The sequence below is a fragment of the Euwallacea fornicatus genome, chromosome 35 (assembly GCF_040115645.1).
Source record: "Euwallacea fornicatus isolate EFF26 chromosome 35, ASM4011564v1, whole genome shotgun sequence".
NCBI classification, from domain to species: Eukaryota; Metazoa; Arthropoda; class Insecta; order Coleoptera; family Curculionidae; genus Euwallacea; species Euwallacea fornicatus.
Genome location: NC_089575.1, coordinates 1,157,361 through 1,178,415, shown reverse-complemented (window position 1 = coordinate 1,178,415; position 21,055 = coordinate 1,157,361). Strand labels below are relative to the sequence as shown.

General features: G+C 35.6%; 3 protein-coding genes across 4 annotated transcripts in view; 2 read left to right on the top strand and 1 right to left on the bottom strand.

Annotated features, from left to right (window-relative positions):
• The window catches only part of mib1 (mind bomb 1), a 268,995-nt gene extending 263,569 nt beyond the window's left edge, over nt 1–5,426 (top strand). The window contains exons 10-15 of the mRNA XM_066300038.1: nt 1,950–2,169; nt 2,226–2,460; nt 2,515–2,789; nt 2,846–3,011; nt 3,067–3,245; nt 3,338–5,426. Coding sequence (XP_066156135.1) covers nt 1,950–2,169; nt 2,226–2,460; nt 2,515–2,789; nt 2,846–3,011; nt 3,067–3,245; nt 3,338–3,478 — 1,216 coding nt within the window. The 3' untranslated portion in view covers nt 3,479–5,426. The remainder of the gene's footprint in view (nt 1–1,949; nt 2,170–2,225; nt 2,461–2,514; nt 2,790–2,845; nt 3,012–3,066; nt 3,246–3,337) is intronic.
• Nucleotides 5,427–5,536: 110 nt separating this feature from the next.
• Nucleotides 5,537–17,221, bottom strand: rig (rigor mortis). Of its 2 annotated transcripts, XM_066300036.1 has the most exons (22): nt 17,037–17,220; nt 15,801–15,996; nt 15,610–15,739; nt 15,310–15,553; nt 15,021–15,254; nt 14,666–14,930; nt 14,445–14,606; nt 14,172–14,384; nt 12,172–12,414; nt 11,727–11,904; nt 11,503–11,671; nt 10,985–11,092; nt 10,680–10,864; nt 10,588–10,602; nt 8,932–9,060; nt 8,702–8,873; nt 6,892–7,055; nt 6,694–6,832; nt 6,491–6,638; nt 6,167–6,433; nt 5,951–6,114; nt 5,537–5,891 (listed from the first exon to the last, which is right to left on the bottom strand). In XM_066300036.1, the coding sequence occupies exons 2-22, from the start codon at nt 15,971–15,973 to the stop codon at nt 5,746–5,748; spliced, it is 3,648 nt and encodes a 1,215-aa protein (XP_066156133.1). In that variant the 5' UTR covers nt 15,974–15,996; nt 17,037–17,220; the 3' UTR covers nt 5,537–5,745. The 2 variants fall into 2 exon arrangements, with proteins under 2 accessions (XP_066156133.1, XP_066156134.1); XM_066300037.1 differs by lacking the exon at nt 10,588–10,602 and having other exon boundaries at nt 17,037–17,221.
• Nucleotides 17,222–17,490: 269 nt separating this feature from the next.
• Nucleotides 17,491–19,671, top strand: Rpn10 (regulatory particle non-ATPase 10). The gene is made up of 7 exons (XM_066299989.1): nt 17,491–17,688; nt 17,787–17,927; nt 18,327–18,438; nt 18,493–18,699; nt 18,758–18,925; nt 18,979–19,093; nt 19,143–19,671. Exons 1-7 carry the CDS (start codon nt 17,663–17,665, stop codon nt 19,520–19,522), a joined length of 1,149 nt encoding a protein of 382 aa, XP_066156086.1. The 5' UTR covers nt 17,491–17,662; the 3' UTR covers nt 19,523–19,671.
• The last annotated feature ends 1,384 nt before the right edge of the window (nt 19,672–21,055 follow it).

Below are 21,055 nucleotides of genomic sequence, written 5' to 3'. Positions count from 1 at the left end.
ATCTTCCATTGAATTCCACTGGGGTCGAAATCGACAAAATTTCTTTTTCAAATTTACGATTAAAGCATAAAAAATCAATATGACATTGAATTCCGGTTCCAATAGTGTTGCCAAATAACGAAATCTATCGGGAGTACTCGAGAAAATGGCTGCCATACGGTGACGGCAGTGCCGATGGTGCCACGTTTCCCAACATGCTAGCCGTCACATGACATGACCATTGTTTCTGTCAAAACGTAACAAACATCGAAAATGGAAATTGTGGCAATGTTGGGGTCACCGCTTAGTAATGGCGGCAAGTTTCGCAAATATGTTTGTTAGACTTTAAGACGTATTAAATATTTAAGTTCGCGCCGAAATTGAGTGATACAGGGGTCCCGTTGATGTGAAGTAGTCTGCGTAGTTCCGAATGGTTAGGAATCGATGAAAAACAAAAGGTTTCATACACACTTATTTTTTAGGTATTCTCATGCAATTTTGTCAAGTATACAGGATGTTACAGAAAAGTGTGACACTCCTAAATTGTGTTTTTTTCACTGAATGCTATCTAAATTATCGCCTTCTCTTTTATCGATCATTCTACAAAATTCCTATAAAGCTTGTTCTATACATATCTTGAAACGTTTTTGAAATAATGGAGTATTAACTTTCCCATTAATCACAATTTGTAAATAGCTATAATATGCAAACTGTTTCCTATTCTAATTTCACAAACTCTGCTAGAGCGTTCATCGAATTTGGAAATTTGAAAAATAGCAAAAATTTATCTTTTTTGAAAATTTTCTAAATTAATTTTGGTCTATATTGTGCTAGATCTTTCAAAACTTCTTCTCAAAGAGGTTGGGAAACCGCCAGCCGTTTTCCTAATCTCGAATACTTTACAAATTACAGCTCCCTAATCTATGAAAAATGGAAAACTTTATACTTCATCACTTCAAACGCTACTGAAGGTAAATATAGATCACACGAAAAAGTAGTATCACATAATTTAGAGAGCAAAAGGCAATCGTGATGCAACTCTTTCAGAGACACATTGCTTAGCCGATAATGATGCCACAGTTTTTGAGACACCCTGCATATTTAGAAACATATTTAAAGTAAACTTTTTACTATTGTGGTTTTCTGGATATCATACCCATCCCTGTCGTAAGTCTTAAGAATTTCATCAAAAATTAAGGCAATTTTCAGATTGTAATCAAGATGCAATCAGTCTTTTGTATTCATAGATTACTGTAAATCACATTTCTGTTTCATTTCATTGCCAAATCGCAAAACTTTCCGAAAATCTAACGAAAATACTCGAGAAAATGGCTGTCACTAGAAGACCAGTGTCGACATAGCTACTTTTTTAGATTCTTTACTCTTCACACGCAACAGTCATAGCTTCGGTCAACATATGATAAGCCAGAAAATGAAAGTGCGGCAACGTTGGAACTGCGTCTACGAACAGTAGTCATTTTCTTGAATATTGCTATTTAGTAAAAAATAAATAATTTCAATAAATTAGGAATGAAAATTGAGTTAGTAATCTTTAACTTGAACTGAAGCAAATTTTCCATATTTTTTCTGCTTATGAGCATGTGTGTATCTTACGTTTCAAATTACACTTCCTTTTGCCCCTCTTATCTCATAATCTGCAGGGTACTAATAATTAAAGCTTTGATATGAGATAATCAATAATTACTACATAATATTCCGTTTGTAATTTGAGGAATCCACAGTCCGCTGTTTATCATCAAGTTACGCTTTGAATCTCGAAATAATTGCTCGTCGAGATTATTTTTAACTCTGGTTCTTTTAAAAATAATCCCGAGGATTACACCACGCACCTTCGGCATATGCCGCATATTGTACTTAAAATATTTCCGTTTGCTCTATTTTCGGAGGCCGATGGCAGCTCCCTCCGTCTGATTGTTGCACAACTAAAATGAAAATTTCTCCTTTTTCAGTGCAATGAAAATACTTCTGTCCAAGTTGCCACGCCCGTGGATCGTGGACGAGAAGAAGGATGACGGCTACACCGCCCTCCACTTAGCGGCCCTTAACAATCACGTGGAAGTCGCAGAACAGCTGGTTCTCCAGGGCAAAGCTAACATGGACCTGCAAAATGTTAATCTGCAAACAGCGCTGCATTTGGCCGTGGAACGGCAGCACACTCAGATCGTTCGAGTATGTTTGTATTAATTGTACCAAGAATCAAAATATTATTAATGGCTATTAATTAGCTGTTGGTGAGAGAAGGAGCGAATCTCAATATAGCAGATAAAGATGGTGACACGCCTCTGCACGAGGCACTGCGTCACCATACTTTGTCTCAGCTACGGCAACTCCAAGATGTTCAAGATGTAGGAAAATTGCTTATGGGCCTGGGAACTCAAGGCTCTGACAAAAAATCCTCAGCTAGCATAGCGTGCTTTTTGGCGGGTAATGGGGCCGATTTAACAATTAAAAACAAAAAAGGTAGTGTCCTATTTACTTTCTTTATGTAACGAAAATATCAATTTTCAATATTAGGTCAAACCCCGTTGGATCTCTGCCCCGATCCAAATCTGTGCAAAACCCTGACTAAATGTCACAAGGAGAAACAGAGCGGTGAAATGGACATGGGTCCGAACCAGAACACTCAAAATTCGAACATTAATTCAACCATGGACGAATGCTTGGTCTGTTCAGACTCGAAGAGGGACGTTCTCTTCCAGCCCTGCGGCCACGTAACTTGTTGCTCGGCCTGCGGGCCAAGAGTCAAGAAATGTTTGATCTGCAGGGAATCGGTCACAGGTAGAATTAAGGTAAGACCTCATATCTCTGAGAAGACCTCGGCTGTAAGTATCAGTTCAATTTGCAGATCGAAGAATGCCTGGTATGTTCGGATAAGAAGTCTTCAGTGCTTTTCCGGCCGTGCGGCCATATGTGCGCCTGCGAGAGCTGTGCCCAAATTATGAAAAAGTGCGTCTTGTGCCGAGCTCAGATCGAACTGATGGTGCCGATGGCTGTTTGCAGTGGGGGATTAGGTAAGCTTAATCATAAATGGAGTTCTTTGGGTTTTGGTATAACTGGAGGTTTTAGGGACTATATCTGAAGTTAAAGCGGATGTCGAAGAAGAGACCTTGAAACCTCCGCAGACATCCGCCACAGCTGAAATAATTCAACCCCAAGGGCAAATTATGAACAACGGAGGACGTGACACCACCAACGTTAATGACATTCAAAAACTACAACAGCAACTGCAAGATATCAAGGAACAAGTAAGCATTACTCCTGTAGTTATATTTTCCTAAACAAGTGTAAACATTTGTCTGTCTTCTGCTAATTATGTCATTAATGCTTTTTTTTTCAGACAATGTGCCCTGTCTGCTTGGACCGCCTGAAAAATATGATTTTCCTCTGCGGTCATGGACTATGTCAAATGTGCGGGGATCAAATGTCCGAATGTCCTATATGTAGAAAGGCCGTCGAGAAGCGGATATTGTTGTATTAGTTCTAGCCCTGTGGCGTTTGGACGCTTCAAAACGTTCTCTAAATGGAAACTAATTAATTTAGGATTTAATTTAATGCATCTCGCCACAAGATGGCCAATTTTTCATATATTTTCTCCTTGACGTTAGATTATCATAACTTTTGTCCAAGGACACATAATATCTCGTTCAATACGCAATAATGGATGATTTCTCTATATGAAAGAAATATACTTTTTAGGGTTTTAGACGTCGCCACTTCGACACATACCCTATCGAATACTTGAGTTCATCAGTGAACTGAACATCTATAGTTAATCGTTGTATGCTATTAAATGGAATAATACCTTTCAGAGTGTATACTCAGTGACGTCTCAAATGCAATGTAATACTATTATAATTAATTGCATCTCGAATAATCAACCCGTAATCTATATGCAGTGCCGTAATTTCACTCATCAATTCTTTCACATCGCTTCGTAGGAATGTTATACTGAATAATGTGGAATGATCTTATGTGGAACTATAACTTGAGTATCAATTTAAGACTACATCATTGTTTATTCGTTCTTGACAGTATTACGTCAATGTGTAGGCATGCTATCAAATGAATACTTAACCGTATTATTTTATTTATTTAATAATATAAAAAGTGATGTAGCGGTTATTTCTGTTATAGGTACGTAATATACAGTTTTATGAAAGGAATCAATGTACGGGCAAGGGACCTTGCCAGTGAGTTCATAATTGAATGAGTCAAATAAAACCCATTTACTTCAATTATGTACCCATTGCATACAATATTTTATGTACGACTTCAAGTCAAATTACTGATAATTTAACTTAGAAGTCAAAATTTAAATACCTGCAAAATATGTTAATCACCTGTTAAAGGGAATCAGTCATGTTCAACCAGTTAGTTGAACAGTAAATTTATATGTATGCTACCTGTTTGATAACGGGAAACCATTCAAAAAATCTCGTAGTAGACCGTAAGATATAAACGTAGTGTATTAATTAAACCATTTGCCATTCACCATCAAACATCTAATGAATTAATTCAAAACATGTCTCTAATACTTCAACACCTACTTGAGTTTTTTATGGTCACTAACTACTTTATTATACCAGGGCTATAATGAAACAGTTTTTGACTAAATGACAGTATCATAAAACGGCCTTGATAGCCAAATCGGATGTAAAATAATATTTGTAACTAACGCAACTCATACTGTTCTATTGCATCATATTTTACCTATAGTCGGCTGGCACTTTATGGCAAGACAATAAGAATTAGTCACAATTTAAGCTCGAAATCTGATACGAAAAAAAGAGAGATGATTCGTTAATGTACCGTTTCAAGACGTATAACTATCGTCAAAGTCATGAAAGCACAATTTCGAAAGCCATAAAACCAAATATTACCAAAATTTGGTGCTTAAGAACCATGATACCTTGAAAAATTTGCCAGGTATTGTTATGAAACACGTAAATAACATGGAAACTTTATAATTGTGGAAATTGAAAAATCAGTGGTGGTATATGACAATTTTACGCTAAAAAAAGAAGTGAAAATTGAGTACTCCGATTTGAACGAGATTTGGTTCCTCAGTTTATGTGTACTATATATGTAATTTCGACTTCTTGGTCTGAAAAATACTACCATAAACATTCTTTTGCCAAAAAAAATCGAAGTTACCCAATGCAAGTTTTCGCTGTGACAAAGTAAAGCAGTCCACTGCAGAACCAAATACTCTGATTTCAAAAATATTTCCCTTCGAAACGCATTATTTCCTTGATTTAATTGTGTTAACCTTAAATGCGTTTTAACGATTTTAGCGTTTTTTCTAATCTTTCCTTTCTAATAGCGTAGTAGTGATTCATGGTGAAATGGTAAAACTTTTTAGTATGTATCTTATCTTCGATGCAGACCAGTGTCGAGTGTAATTTATTAAACTGTTTATTTTTTTTTATCAATTTTTATTTTCAACAGGTCAGAGACACTAGAAAACGTTATAAAATAACAAGGCGGAGAGTTTTACTATCCCAACATTTGCCCCTAACGAAACTAAAACGTCAACTGGAAACTAAAAAAACTTAGTTATAATACTCAGTCAAACCCCAGTCCTGGCGGTCAAAAATAACAAATAAAACAAAAAAAAAATCAAAACAGTCACGTCCCACAATACATAAATTATTTCCAGATTTAATTCTATCTTCCTCCTTTTGTACCTCATGTATTTCTTCAGATCTCATATTTCATCTAGCCGAGGAAACGTTCTTCCATAAATTATGAAGAGCTTGTAGATTCTACGCAGGCTTTATCTGTTTTATCGTCCTGAAACGTACAATCAGCTGGAAGAATGTACTGCTCGTCATTTAGATCTTCATTTTCTTCTGGAACACCTTCACACTCAGTATCTGCTGTAGCTTGGACTATAAATATCCGCCGATGTATTTCCATTGAAACAACAGTAACTAGTTAAACAGCTCACCGTTATCCGTTATTTTAGCTTGGTTCAATTTAATTGCGATATCTCTCTGCAATTCCACGTTATCACACAAATTTGCCAATTTGAGGGTCAGTTCTAGACGATCCGTGGAGCTTCTCCGGGAGAGTCCTAAGGCAGCTTCTTCGAACTGTCCCAGGTATATATAGCTTCAAGAGGAAATGAGTTAATTGTACGAAATGGAATTTTCGTTAAACTTACCAACACGCTGCAAACTCGTAATTACCTTCGGCGTAGCAATTTTTAGCCCACTGAAGCAATGTGTCGGCAACTTCTTCGCTGTCCTCACCAAACCTTAATTTGGCCAACGCATACGCTTCTCGGAACATTTTCTTTTCGCATAGGAACGTAACGGCTTTGCCAGGTTGATGACGGGCAAGCAACAAAGACATCATTAAAAAGGGATCGACTTCGGTGACAGAGTTGGCCAACTGCTCGATCATGGTGTCGCACGCTGCCTTCCACAAACTATTAAACAAACGAGAATAATTCAGGCATTAAAACAAAATACACTTTTAAACTTACTCGAAGCTAACCATGGGAGCCATGGCGATGGTCCAAAGGTCTACCCTCTTACCTTCTATGGCATCTTTAATGACCTTCTGGATGTCCCCATTACATAAAGAAAGCTTATTGGTTCGGTCGTATAATCCGGATTGGTAGAATGATGTCACTGAAAATAATAATAATAATTTAGTTTCCATTAAAATAAAAAAATTAAAACTTACAATTTATTTCAATTACTCTTTCCATACCCTTCTTGGTCCCAAAGATATCGAGAATATCAATGTGGCAGTTGTCCCCACTAGATCCTTCAAGTTCCTTGTTTCCTAATTTCCAATTCAGCAACTTCTCTATATCACTCGTCTGTGTGAACGCATCAACTTATACCAATGTATTGTTACACTACGTTTTTGAAGGCTTACCAGACGACTTTCTTTCATAATGTAAAAATTTGGAAGCAGTAATGACTTTTTCTGAGGATGCACCTCAACGTCTTCCTCTACTTTCGACTTTTTCTCTTTGAGGAGGTGGGCGACAAATTCGTTTCTCTGGAGTTTGTCCATTCGTTTGCGTCGAATGTTTATTTCTGGAAAAGAAGTTTTTACGTATGACTTACCGGGAGAAATTCCGAATGAAGATTTTTAGACAATCCTGTATAAATGTCTTGAAATTTAAATTTATTCATCTTATTATATTTATTGCCTGAAAGTGTGGGCCATTTACAAAAAAACTCGTAAAATACGCCAAGTTCAATAAATTATTTAAATAACAAACCAGTAGAGCTTTCCTTACCCTCTGGTGGTTTTATTCCGAAAGTTCAACTATTCAAATCCTACGAAGGAACTTCAGTAAGAATATGAAGCGTAGAAAACGCGTTCACAGAAGTAGAGACTATGGATCATTGATTAATATACTTTTTAGCTACATTTTTGTACACAACTGCATAACAAAAAACAAACCAAGCAACGAGATTATACACATTTTTACCGAAAACTTATACACAGATTTACCAATATTTTACCGAACACTTATCAAGGATACGTGTTGTGATTGCTCAAATGCAAACAGCCATGGGCGCAGTCCACTGCATCAAACCAATGACGACACTGTGTTCAAAAATCATATGTTAATGGATTCGTGAGGGTGATTAATGAATGATGTACAATCAGACAACGGACAGTTATTTTTTTTTGTATCTCCACGATTTGTCCACACTCTATATTAAGTTTTTCATTTTCAAAATTTGATATTTTCTGCGTTTTTTTATCATCTTGTTAAGTATATAGGTATCCCGTGTAAAGTTGTGATTGGAGATTATTCATAAATGATACATTCTATGAAAAAGTTTCGAATAAAAGTTGCCCGGTAAAGAGGGGGACATGCCATGAAGATAGTGACTTTTAGCCAAAACGCAATTTCAAATGGCAACCCTGTATTTCTTTATAGATCTTTTTAGATCTTCAAAAACTGAATATCTTATGTTTGAACACTTTTCTTAATTAAACGTTTTGCTGCTGCAAAGTTATCCTTAATTCTAGTGCAATTTTTGATATAGTTGAAATTATTGCATATTTTTTCTAAAAAAGTTTTGCAATGCATATTCTATTTAAAACTCATAACAATCCTTCTATCTACTAAAAAAAAAAAATCTATGAAAAACATTTTTTAAATTTAGCAAATTCATTTAAAATCCTGATTTGATAAATTTATGGAAGCAAACGTTCAAAAGAATGTCCTTCCTGACCCAAATACATTTCAAATCTTATTCGAAAAAAATTGTTTAACCTGCACAACAATCCCGTTTGTTAATTGACACGAATTTTCAATTCTCCTTTTCATGTCGTCTGCAGTTGTTGGTACTTTTGTCTAAACCCTGTCCATTTAAAATATCCAGAGGGAAAATCGCGGTCGTTCACTGTAGACTCTGTTTTTACTGAAAATTTTCAGGTGCATCCACCAATTTGTCAGTTTTTTGACATTAGAATTCTTTAATAATTTACGGCGCGCCTTCGCTTTCATTTCTATATTTTTTATCGTGACATAAACAAGTCCAGATACAAAATCCGAGAACAGCAGATATTCCTTAGTGCATTATGATCATGACATCGTGGACGCAAATGCAAATTTTAGGGTGAATTGCAAGACTTAATAAATGCTTTAAAAAATAATAATTTCTGCAACTTCACAGTCGATAAAACGAACATTCTTAAGCCATTGAGAAATTAAACTCACCGTCATATTTTAACGGGGGAAAATCGGTGATCTTAACTACAATGATCTTTCGTTGCTCCGTGCCCAAGATAATGTAATTGGCATCTATGGGACTCCAACAAACAGAGGTGAACGGATCCAACCAGGGATTCATGTAAGTGTGGACCACGCAAGCTTCATTGATGTCGTATACCTAGAAAAAATGGTTAGGCTGCATAATTGAGGGTTATACGAAATACGCATGTCTCTACTTGAGCTACTCCAGTTTCATTTGCAGCAACGAAAATATGATCATCGTGAGGGCTCCACTGAATAGCTTGGACTCTGCCGCCGATTAGAGTGTCGAATTGCACGCACTCGTTGAGCATGTCAGAGTGACACTGGAAATATACGGGGTGTCTCAAAAAAACTGTAAGTGCAGGGGCAAAGAGATTCTAACCAAATATGTAGAAAAATAACATAAACATGGATCCGTAAAAAGCTTGTTGGTGAGATACATGATGTTAATTTTAAAAATTTATATTAAGGTAAATGACGTATGTTTTCTAAATTTATAGTGCGAAAAATGGCAAACTAGTTTTCTTTTCATAAAAGGCACCGTTTTCCCCCCGAAAGAAAGAAACCGGCTCATTTTGAGCCGTGCCTTCTTCTTAACTTCACAACTTTACCATAATGAGATTTCATCCCCGTTTCTGCCACTGTTCAATTCTATTTATTTCTATTCCTCGCTCCGTCGATCCCGCGGCAACGAGCAATTTCAACCCGTACCTTCCCTTTCCTAGATATGTCGTCTATAACCTGCCTCATCAAGCCTTGACGTGGATTAAAATAAGTCGTTTTTTATCTTCAGACAAAAATGCCGTATATTTTGGGCCCGTGATGTTAGCCGGATCTTAATGAAAAGCGGTTAGATTTTGATAACATGAGATCGAACTGTGACAAAGAATTAAGTGCACAGAAACTGAGAGATTGATTCTGATATCTTGATTGAATGTGTCTATTTCGACCATATAACTCATTCCACCCAAATGCTTGACTGGAGCAGTCCAAAGACTGGTTTCGATCCTATTAGATCTCGTTAGTTTCGTTCGTCTCGAGTCAATTAAACTCGGATAGAACTCGGAAATGTCAACGGTAAATATATCTGTTGGGCCCGCAAGAGAAATTTCATTATATTCTACCCTAACCGAAAACACCGTTGTAATCTCTAGAGGAGAAGAGAAAATATATCGTATAACGTTAACTTCCGAGTAGAACTTAAAGTTTACTAGGGACACGCAAACGCAGACCGTTATTCGTGAGAGTATTGTTGGAAGCATGCGAATATTTCAAAGGTTCAAACCCAATATGAGGTACTGAGTCGTGACATGAACCAGAATGAAAAATGACAAAAATGGTACGTTTTTGTCATTTTTCATTCCGCTCCGTCCCTGGTATAAACGTCAAGAAGAACAATACAGCGGTAATTCAATCATTTAACGATAGAATTGAATATTACCCAGTTTTGATGATTGTGTGTGTGTACTTAGCTGCTTAGAGTAGAATGGTGTACCGTTGAGGCACAGAGTATCTAATCAGCAATGTTAATGATAATAATTTACTTAACAATTCAATTGCTCTTTGTATCATGCATTGAAGTAGAACGAATGTAGTATTTTAACCGCTAAAAATATATTTTTTTGTAATTCGAGAACATTACCTGTTAAACTGTGCTTTCAGTGACAGAAAATGCTGCGTTCGTCGCTCATTGAATAATATGTTATTTCTCTCGAAAATTATGCGTCCGTCATGACTTTCAGTAGGTTTATGTTCATTTTCGTTGTATTTGGTCAACGTCTATTTGCCTCTGCATTTTCAGTACTTACTTCTTGGACAACACGAGTATAAAAATGTGTTTTTTTACTTACGGGGTCGCTTTCTGGCTGCAAAAAAGGAAAAAACACTTATTCATCCATACAGATGGCATCGCTTACGAAACATTGTTTTGTTAATGAATTACCTGCTCATTCTTTTTAAAATCAAACACGACGATTGTCGTTCCTCGCTCAACACCCACGAACATATTCGAATATTTTGTTAGTGTACTGGATGCGGCGTGCGGGTGCCACACAATACAGTCTAGTCTACTGGATCGGTAGAAACTTTGCACCTCCTTTAGATTGGCACTGACTTTGAAGCAAGTTCCTAGGAGTGCAAGAAAAATGTCTCTTTACTTTGTTCACTAAGAGAATAGAACAGGATCCATCCCGGTTAAAATAATCTGATAAAAACGGGAAAACATTTCATTGAAAGTCGACAACTTACCGGCTTTCGATGTAACCATCGCAAAGCTATAGTCAGGTTTCCAGGCAAACGTATAAACAGCAGCCCTTTGAAGGTCAGTGACGTCTACGAGTTGCGACTTAAACACGCCTAAAGACAAATCCAACAATTAACCCATTTTTAGATAAAAATAAGTGAAAAATATGAACTGAAATGGAAAGTCTAAACAAACAATACCAAAAATATTCAAATCTTTAAGATGCTATTTTCTCTTATTTTAAGTTTCTTCACTAGATTTAGACTTGCATACATGTACCTTTAATGTCATATATTTGTTATTAATCTCATTCCTGTGGCAAAGTTTAAACTGTTTCTTCCGTAACGCAAATTAAGTCAAATAATACTGAGCAGTGGCAGAGTAACTTAAGCCTTTAGAATGAACAAGAGTTTAAGCCTCAGAAGGATTTTTGATAAGCAAACTTATCACTGACTTTGTAGCAGTATTGTTATTATTATTATCCAATGTTTGAAACTTGAACAAAGGCACGATCATGGAGTACCTTGTTCTTTTTTTGCATGAAAAGCGGCAACTACGCCTTGGCTAACTGCGAACAATTTTCGGCAGCCCAGCGCCTCATCGTTAGGCCCCCACTCAATTTTGTAGACCTCGCTGGTGAAGTGATTCCGAAGCACTATTGACGATTTGTTGTTCACCGAAGTAACTCCGATCTGTACGGAACACGTTAAAACAAAACGGAGGGGGCCAATCAAAAGTGAAGGTTACCCGTCCTTCTACTGTGGCCCAAGCCAACAAGTTTTCGTCACCGGGATGCCAGGCCAGTGCGGTAACTGAAGCGTGTATTTGCTCGTTAATGGAGATAAACTGAACCAGTTTCTTGTTGGGTTGTCCCAAGTTCCAAATTTTTATGTAGCTGAAACGTTCGTCGCCCCCTATGGCCAATCTAGAAACAGTTTCACATGAGGCAATTAAAGAGCGTTTAATATTATTGAAAGCAATCACACCCTCCCTGAGAAAAATGATAAAGTTTTTTTTATTAAAACATTGCGTAGTAAATGATTTTTTACTAAGATAGACGGTAGTTATAATTTCAAAATTAACTTCAACATTCTATACCTTGTTAAAAAATCATCTACGGCAGTGCGTTTCAATGGAAAATCTTAAACAAAAACATTTTTCAATCATCCTGTATAAAAATCATTATATTTACCTGCATGGATCTAAAGGAGACGCCGCAATGCAATTAATTCGTGCCGCAAACGTATGATAGAAGTTTTTCATTTCCTTGGAAGGGACGTCGTAGTTACACAAATTACGTTCTTGGCCACAGGACCAAACATTAATGTTTCTCTCCTGTAGGAAGTTGTACTCATTGCAATAGTGCACAGGCGCCTTTAAAGCCATTAAGATAGTATGTTTGCCGTGCAACTTTGAGAAATGCGTTTTTCCATCTCTGCGAAGGAAAAGAAGCATAATTAAGAAAGAAAAATATTTTTATAAACAATTATTATTGTTAATACAGATAGCAAACAAAAGATGACTTTCATGAGCTATTGACCTGCTTCAAAATGTGCCATGAGAAATTGTCAATATTCTAATACATTCAAATAACAAAAAATTCTATAACTGTGTTCTTTATTTACCCTGGAATGTTTTTTACTATTGTATAATATCCAATGTGGCCTTCCTGTATATTAAGAAACACTTCAAGATTGTGCCAAACCTGGTTTCGATTAGACCAGACTGGGCTCTTACAAAGATAATCCATATTCTGTTCACTTACGAATCAAAAAACTCACTTGGACTATATTACCAAACCTGCTTTAGTCTATTATGAGAAGTAACTCGATATTTAATCGATTAAAACCCATGTTTCATTTCAAGCATTGTCCCCTATATATGAGATTCGATTTACCTAATATCCACGAAATAATCAAAACCCTTTAAACACACAAAAACAAAAAACACAGTAACTCATCCTTAACATTGAAAGACTTGAATTTTTTTCAATCCTGCAAATTTTGTTTTTAACTCGTAACAACTAGTATTAATTTGTACTACTAGTTTCGGTGTACCTTGTATAATATAAATATATGTTTTAATTTATTCATACAGAATAAGCCACATAACCCGCTCATTAGATAATTTTTGATTTCCCACAATTGTAGCCCAATGAAATTTGATTTCTACCTAATATCAATCATTTTGAATCAAGTAAAATATTTTCAAAATATCGGTATTTTCGGTTATACTGAAACATAATTATATATATATATATATATATATATATTATATTTATATATATATATATATATATTATATATAAGTATAATATAATATTATAATAAGTATATATATAATAAGATAGAATAACATATATAATAAAATACGAGGTCCAAACCACTTCGTTATTTTAAACAGAGCTTTTATTCTTCCGTCTTTTTCGGATTTATCGTTAAATTTTAGAGCCAGTTTATGTAAAGTAACTTATGCCTAAAATTTACCGTTTCCGAGCCATAACGGAATATTAGGAAATTTTGATAGCTGGACAATCCTACGAAATCAGTATTATGCTCTAACCGCTGCAAATTTTGGAATCGGTGTTTTCGAACTCAAAGAGAACCTAATAAACTACGTTTTGACATATTTAAATTTAACAAAATGTCTTTCACAACCCACGAAAGAGTTTCATAACTTCAAATCTCAATAATTTGCTTATTGCAAATGGGGCGCCCTATCTCTTAAAGTATTTTCGAGGCTCAAATTTAATTTTACATCAAATAATACTAATGTTTCCTGGACCCATTCCGGACAGGATATCCCATTGTAATAATCAAGTTATTGAGCTTTGAAATGATTCAACTTCAGAGCACATGTTGCAAGGGCTCGAGAAGACTTTTTGTTAAATTGAAATACCTCAAAAAGTGGCTTTTGCCTCAAACTCAAGACTTTTTACATAAAGTGGCATTGAAAATCAAAGAAAAATCCAAAAAAATGAAAAAATAGAGGATTTAATTTAAAATAACTAAGCTGGTGATAACTTCCAGCATAACCGGAAGTGGCGCCATTTTGAAAATATTTTACTTGGATTTAAAATAACCCATTCTAGGTAGGAATCAAATTTCATTAGACCACAATAGTGGAAGATCCAAAATCTTCTAAAGAACGCGTTGCATGGGTGACATTGTATCATGAAATTTCGACTCTTACTCCTTTGAAGACGAATACGGATTCGGTAACGGCCACATCAATACTTCGCCGGCTCTGGAAGAGCTAAGTAGAACCGTGGGTACAGGCCAACACAAGACGATCCAGATCTTCTCCTTGTCTTTACTTTTGTACCTCTTTGACTGATTCGATTTCGCTACTTTCAGGAACTGCTGACATGTGCCGTCGGTACCTGCTCGCCAAATGCATATTTGACTAAATAACCGACACAAATCTATAATTTAGTATGTAAAAATAACATTGAGTAAAATTTACTCTTCACGCGCTGATGATGCCAACAAAAATTCTCGTCTTGGTTCCTCGACAATGCTCATTGGTTTAATGCGCCAACTCTCAACTGGGGCTAACGTTTGAAGCGGTTCCTCTGTATCCGAGACATTATTTTCAGGATTAATTGAAGCTTTGAATTTTTCAGATCTGGAAGTGAAATTATTAGTTAAGAAAGTTACAAAAAGGCAATTATTTAAAACTATTACCTTTCTGATATTAAATTACCCTCAATAGAATTAGATTCTGTTTCAGGAGTTGATGGCTCAGGAATTAAGTTCATAGACATTCTACTTGCAATACTAGAATCATTCTCTGTTATTGGAGACCCTTCTTCATCATTTTCTTTGGGTTGTGATCTTTCACAACTCATAGTAGTTTCTTCAGGCACATTGTCTCTTGCTTCATAGTTATCAACCTGCAAGACTTGCATTTGTTCTTCAGCAATTAACACTTCATTTTTTTCAGTTTCGTCTGAAATAGAGGAAATGAACTTAACATCCACAACAAAACCTTTTATTGTCAATACAACGTATTACATGACACAAAAACTTATACACATACCTTGTTCTTTGGCAAAATTAACTGAGACAGTTTCTCCTGAGTCTTCAGACACATCCTGCAATATCGCAATGCAATTGGTGGAATCGCTTGGCTGATCAGGGCTACTGTCAAGCTTCTTTTCTCTGATTGCATTGTTTTTATTCTGAGGCGCAATATTTACTGGAGCAGGACACCAGGCGAAAGACACCACAGAGTGGGTGTGACCTCTAAGATTGTGCACAATTGAGCCCGTATCTACGCTCAAAAACAATATTTAAAAGGAAAAATAACATTTAATAAAAAACTTCACTTCTTAAATCTGCAATAACAATCAGGCCTTTGCTCATACCGAACGCAGCCAACCACGTAATGTGCGGGCAAACTGAGAAGCACGTTATCGTAACTTTGTGAACACCAAAGAGCGAGTTTAAAACTCCAGTTTCGTTGGTTGAGATGTTCCAGATTATTATGGTACCTTTGTCTACCACACTAATTACTCGATCGTCGCCAGCGAAATTGGCACCCACCATTTTTGTCTCTTCGTCTAAATGAAGCTACAAAACACAAAATTTTAACCGTTAACCCGCAGAACCACTGTTAAAATTCTTACATGTTTGTTGTGAGCACCTTTTTTTGTTACGCTTTCCACATCCCATAATTTTACAACTTTATCCTCTGAAGTCGTTACTGCATATTTATGAGGTTTGCCCCAATTTTTATTAATATTCACAGATACAATCCTAGGAGATTAACCTTTTTGATGCTACATTATGCTTAATTGGTATATGTATATAAATTCACCATTTGAAATGTGCTTTGCTGACTATTTGGATATCATCAGGTCTGTCATCAAACGTGGGTTTAATAACTACAAAATCGTTTCTAGCTCCATATAGGAAGGTGTTGTCTGGGGCACATGCCATAATATCCGGTTGATACCAGTTGGGAGATGGCGGAACAATCAAAGTATCCATGTTTGAGTTTGCTTTTCTTTCACCTGAGGAAGATGTTTTAGATTAGCATTCCAGATAAAGAAAATAATTTTATTTTCTATCAATGGCATAATTATTTGTAATCTACACATTCTACTTGATAAGGATAAATTTAACAGGGTAGAAATAAATAATAGGGACACTGGTTATCTTAAAAAAATAAAAAGGCTTTTGTGTAGTTCCAGAAAGATTAATTCGAATGTGTCAAGTTACGAGACCCTTTACAACATTTTTGGTATGATAACTGACGGATTTTCCCATGATAATCAGTTCTTATACTTTTTTATGCCTTTATTCCCATTAGTCATTTTTAGACGCCGTCTCAAAAGAAGTGGCCAACTCACTAAGTATTCTTTGAGCGTAAAGCAATCTGATGGAAGCAAATTAAATTTTTACTGCATAAAGCTTTAAGATAAAAATGATATTATAGATCAATATTTTCTAATCCTCCATCTTACAGTTCCTAGAGCTTTAAAAGTATTCACTTGGAATTTTGAGATTTGGAATTTATATTGCTAGAACTGTTAACAATTAATTAAATTTTACTGTATATCTATTTTTTAATGTTGTCTTGTTCCAATAGAGTACAATATATGAAATTGTCAGGGAGAGCCTACAATATGTGGAAGAGATCTCATCCTGTATAATGGGAAACCCATGTATATTTGTAACTTTTTAACAATCAGGAATTGATTTACCTCTTTGTTGGAACCTAGTTTAAGGAAACCGGTATTTTCTTTGTAAGTACTGGCTCACTTTGGAAGTACATATGGAAGTATATATATGTACAAAGTACTTAAAAGTATGTTCGAGGTATTGCAAGGTGTTTCTGTGGTATGTTGATGTACAAAAATTCATCAGTGCTCTATCCCTTAGAGGAGGTGAGAATATATAGTAGGAGGATTGATTTAAATACATGTTTCTACTTAAATGGCTAGATATGAAACGATCTTGATCTCTAGTTTATTTTATAGAGGAAAGTCAATCATATTATAGGATAAACTAAACTATGCAATTATAATATTAATATTTTCTATATAGTTACCTGAATAAACTATGTCGTAGGAACGATAATTTTTCACCGTTTTTGTACTGTACCTAAGCTTTACAGGTCGTAAATGAAAAAACCGGCACCTAAAAAACACTTCAAGAATTTTTACTCAAACCTTCTAACAATTTCAAACAAAAAAGGTTGAATTTAAAGTTTAAATGGAAAAAAAGATGGCCTGTTTAGTCCGGTATTAAAACTGAGCATGTTGTCATTGTTGGACATACGGAATTCAACAAGGATCAAATCAATCTGATTGACGTGACTACTACTCTTAAACGAAGATACAAAAAAATTCCCTATCAAAGTGACAACCAAGTCACAGCTGTTTTATCATGTTGACATTACCTTTTCTCGACTATATCTCCACCTCTCTCTTGACGCACTAAATAGAAAGAGATGAAAACAAAAACATCTTACTTCATTCCTGTCAAACGTCAAAATTTAAAGAAAATGCACGTCATGATGTTCACGCAGTGATTTTGATGGTGAATTTCAGATTTTTGTTATTTTCTTAAAAACCTATAAAAAAACCTGACTTAGCGAATTCAAATTTTTACAGTATTGCTTTAAAAGAACTATTTGTGCCCTCCAATAAATACATTTCCTAATATCCATTGACAATGGTGCTGGAAAGTACAATGATTTGGTAAATTTACCTGATACTTTTGTCTCTAAAATAGCTTAAATGCTTGTACCCAGGAACTTAAGCAAATTTCTAAATGATCATTTTTTCCTTGTTAACAGTGTAGATAACAGCGATTATATGCGGAATGGAGACTTTTTACCAACAAGACTGCAAGCTCAACAAGATGCCGTAAACCTGGTTTGTCATTCTAAAACTAGATCAAATCCTGAAAACAATGTTGGTCTCCTTACACTAGCACAGTAAGTTAAACAGTGGAACTTCAGATATCTTCCTGACGTTTTCCTGCGGTTTATGTGCCTCAGAAAATTATTATTAGGACCAAAATTACTTTGGCTCTTTCAAGTTTAATAAAACCTAAACAAATAGAATCTTTATCAATATTTATTTTTTCTATTTATGAACAATCCAGATTTGGAGACCTTTGTCTTGCAAGGTTTACCTCTTTGGAAACCATAAGCCATCAATGAGCAAATGAATACCAGTATCGTAATATATTGGTCTCAATCAAATCAAAAACCATGTTAGAAATCTAATTTTTCAATTAGAGATATAAAAATCCCTTAATCTGCCTTTTAAATTAACTTCTTACACTTCTTTAAAACAAATCATAAAGAAAATTAAATTTTTCATCTATTCAGTGTGGAAGTGTTGGCCACCCTTACCAGTGATGTGGGCAGAATCCTGTCAAAATTGCATAAAGTTCAACCTAATGGCAACATTAATTTGCATACAGGAATTAGAATTGCTCATGTAAGTTGCAGTGATGATATTGGAACAAAAATTTGCTGAATTGCCTAATTCTAGTTAGCCTTAAAGCATCGTCAAGGCAAGAACCATAAAATGAGAATTGTGGTTTTTGTGGGTAGCCCAGTGGTCAGTGAGGAAAAAGAGCTGGTTAAATTGGCAAAAAAGCTGAAAAAAGAAAAGGTTAATGTTGATGTCATTAGTTTTGGAGAAGATGCTGAAAACTCTGAGGTTTTAACCACTTTTGTCAGTGCTTTAAATGGGAAAGTAAGTTTATCAAATCAAGCCTCACAAATTTATTAGAAATTATTTGAAATTTATCTAGGATGGAACTAGCAGCCATTTAGTAACAGTACCGCCAGGACCTCATTTATCTGACGCCTTAATCTCATCTCCAATTATACAAGGAGAAGATGGTACTGGAGGAGCAGGTTTGGGCGGGTCTGGGTTCGAATTCGGTGTTGATCCGAATGAAGATCCTGAATTGGCTTTGGTTAGTTTTCTCTAATCCTTTCAACCTGAAGTTCAAGAATTAATTTGATTCAGGCTTTACGAGTGTCAATGGAAGAACAACGGCAACGCCAAGAAGATGAAGCGAGAAGGGCGAGGGAGGCTGCTGGAGGAGCCGAAAATGCAGTCAAGGCCGAGATTATTAAAGAAGGTAAACATTAATAGAATTTTTTCGGTAATCCTGATATTTTCTCCGCTAGAACCGAGCGATGAAGCCATGCTAGAAAGAGCCTTAGCGATGTCAATGGAGGAAGGTGGCGCTGGCACCACTGCAGCTTCGGTAGTTTCGAGAATTCCAGTAGATTTTGCCAAAATGACTGAGGAAGAGCAAATTGCCTTCGCCATGCAAATGTCCATGCAAGATGCTTCAGAAAGTGGAGGGGCTGCTAAAGAAGAACCTATGGAAGTGGAAGGTGATGATGGGGACTATTCCGGGGTAATGGACGATCCCACGTTCCTGCAGAGTGTCCTCGAAGGTTTACCCGGGGTGGATCCTCAATCTGAGGTCGTCCGTCAAGCAGTTGGCAGTTTGAAAGATAAGAAAAAAGACGACAAAACCGATGATAAGCCGAAGAAGTAGGTAATTATTAAATTAATAACGTTTTCGTCTTAATTGTTGTCAAGATGCTAGATTTGTATTTCAAATAATCACAACCGAGTAATAATATTATATTGTATTCGTACCAATATTTTGTGCTTATGGGTAAATAAATTGAAATTTTCAATTAATACGTTGTTTCATTTTCCATTAAGAAAAGACCATCGAAGATATAAACATGGTCAATTTGTTGTGGATAATACCTGCGATCAAATGATTGAATATAAGGGCGTAGAATTCTCGCAGGGAGTGACTTGCGTTTACTGATGTTGCACGTGGCTGGACTATGTGTGTCATATCATGAGAACAAACATAGATGACCTCATTTTAACGTCATTCAAGGTAACTTCATTCTTTCCAGATTCAAGAGGTTTAAAGGAAGAAAAGTGCTAACACCGGCAAACTAGCAAAATTGGATTTCGTAAATATTACCGATTTTCTACCGACATTGGCCCTATGTTTTTTTTTTTAACAGGAGGCCGCTATGTATACATAACGTATGTAATGGTTATATAACATTCTTCTATTCCGTCAATACAAATTGCTGTCTCATTTACCAAACAAGTGCACGCAAATGTGTTAAATATTCACTTTTACTACGAGCCGTAGCAATTAAATATTCGGAAAAATAAAAATTCCAAAAAAAAATTAATAATACATTTTTTATTAATACGCACAGACATATGATTAACTCAATAACAAAATTGGGGTGTTAATATGCCTTACAGTATCGGTATCTAATTCAATGAAACATACCAACAATAACTGGATTGTAACGAGCACGCTGTTATAACGAACGAACAAAAAGGTCCCGTCCAAGTTGCTAAAAAGCAAATATCCTTAATATTAATTATTTTTTAACTAATTTTTAAATATTTTTATCCAGTTATAACAAACTCGTTTATATCATACCGCATTTGTTATTTTCTTTGAGCTCGGTTATGACGAATCGTCGAGAGATGCTTTTGCGAGCAAGCATTTGTGAAAAACCAGCACATTTCTGATTTTGAGGAAATGAACGTAAATGGATATGACATGACTGATGAACACGTGGAAGTTGCTGAATTTCCTAATGATATTGACATTGTTCAAATAACTGTAAATGATCAATGTGAAAACGGTTTGAGTGATGAAAAGGAAGTCGACGGGAATGATGAAGTTTTAATTTCCACAGCTCAACGGGCCCTTTCTGCTTTAAAGATCGTAACAAATTGTTATTATATCAAATTTGTTATTAACGGTCATTTTAGCATTACGAACATACTGAACTAACAATTATTTAAAATGCCCTATAGGGCGTTACTTTCTTCATCATTTATGTCTTTTTTGTGTAATTTATGACCTTTTTTGCCTCTTTAGCTTTTTGTTAAAAACACTAGTTTACGAGATATTTGCGAAAATGAAAACTACTAATTTGGGGCATAATTAAAGTAATTGCCGAAAATGTCCTACCAAAACGCAAGATTCTATCCTTCTGTTCATAGACTGCAGGGCTCTATGAAAGGCTCCAGGTGT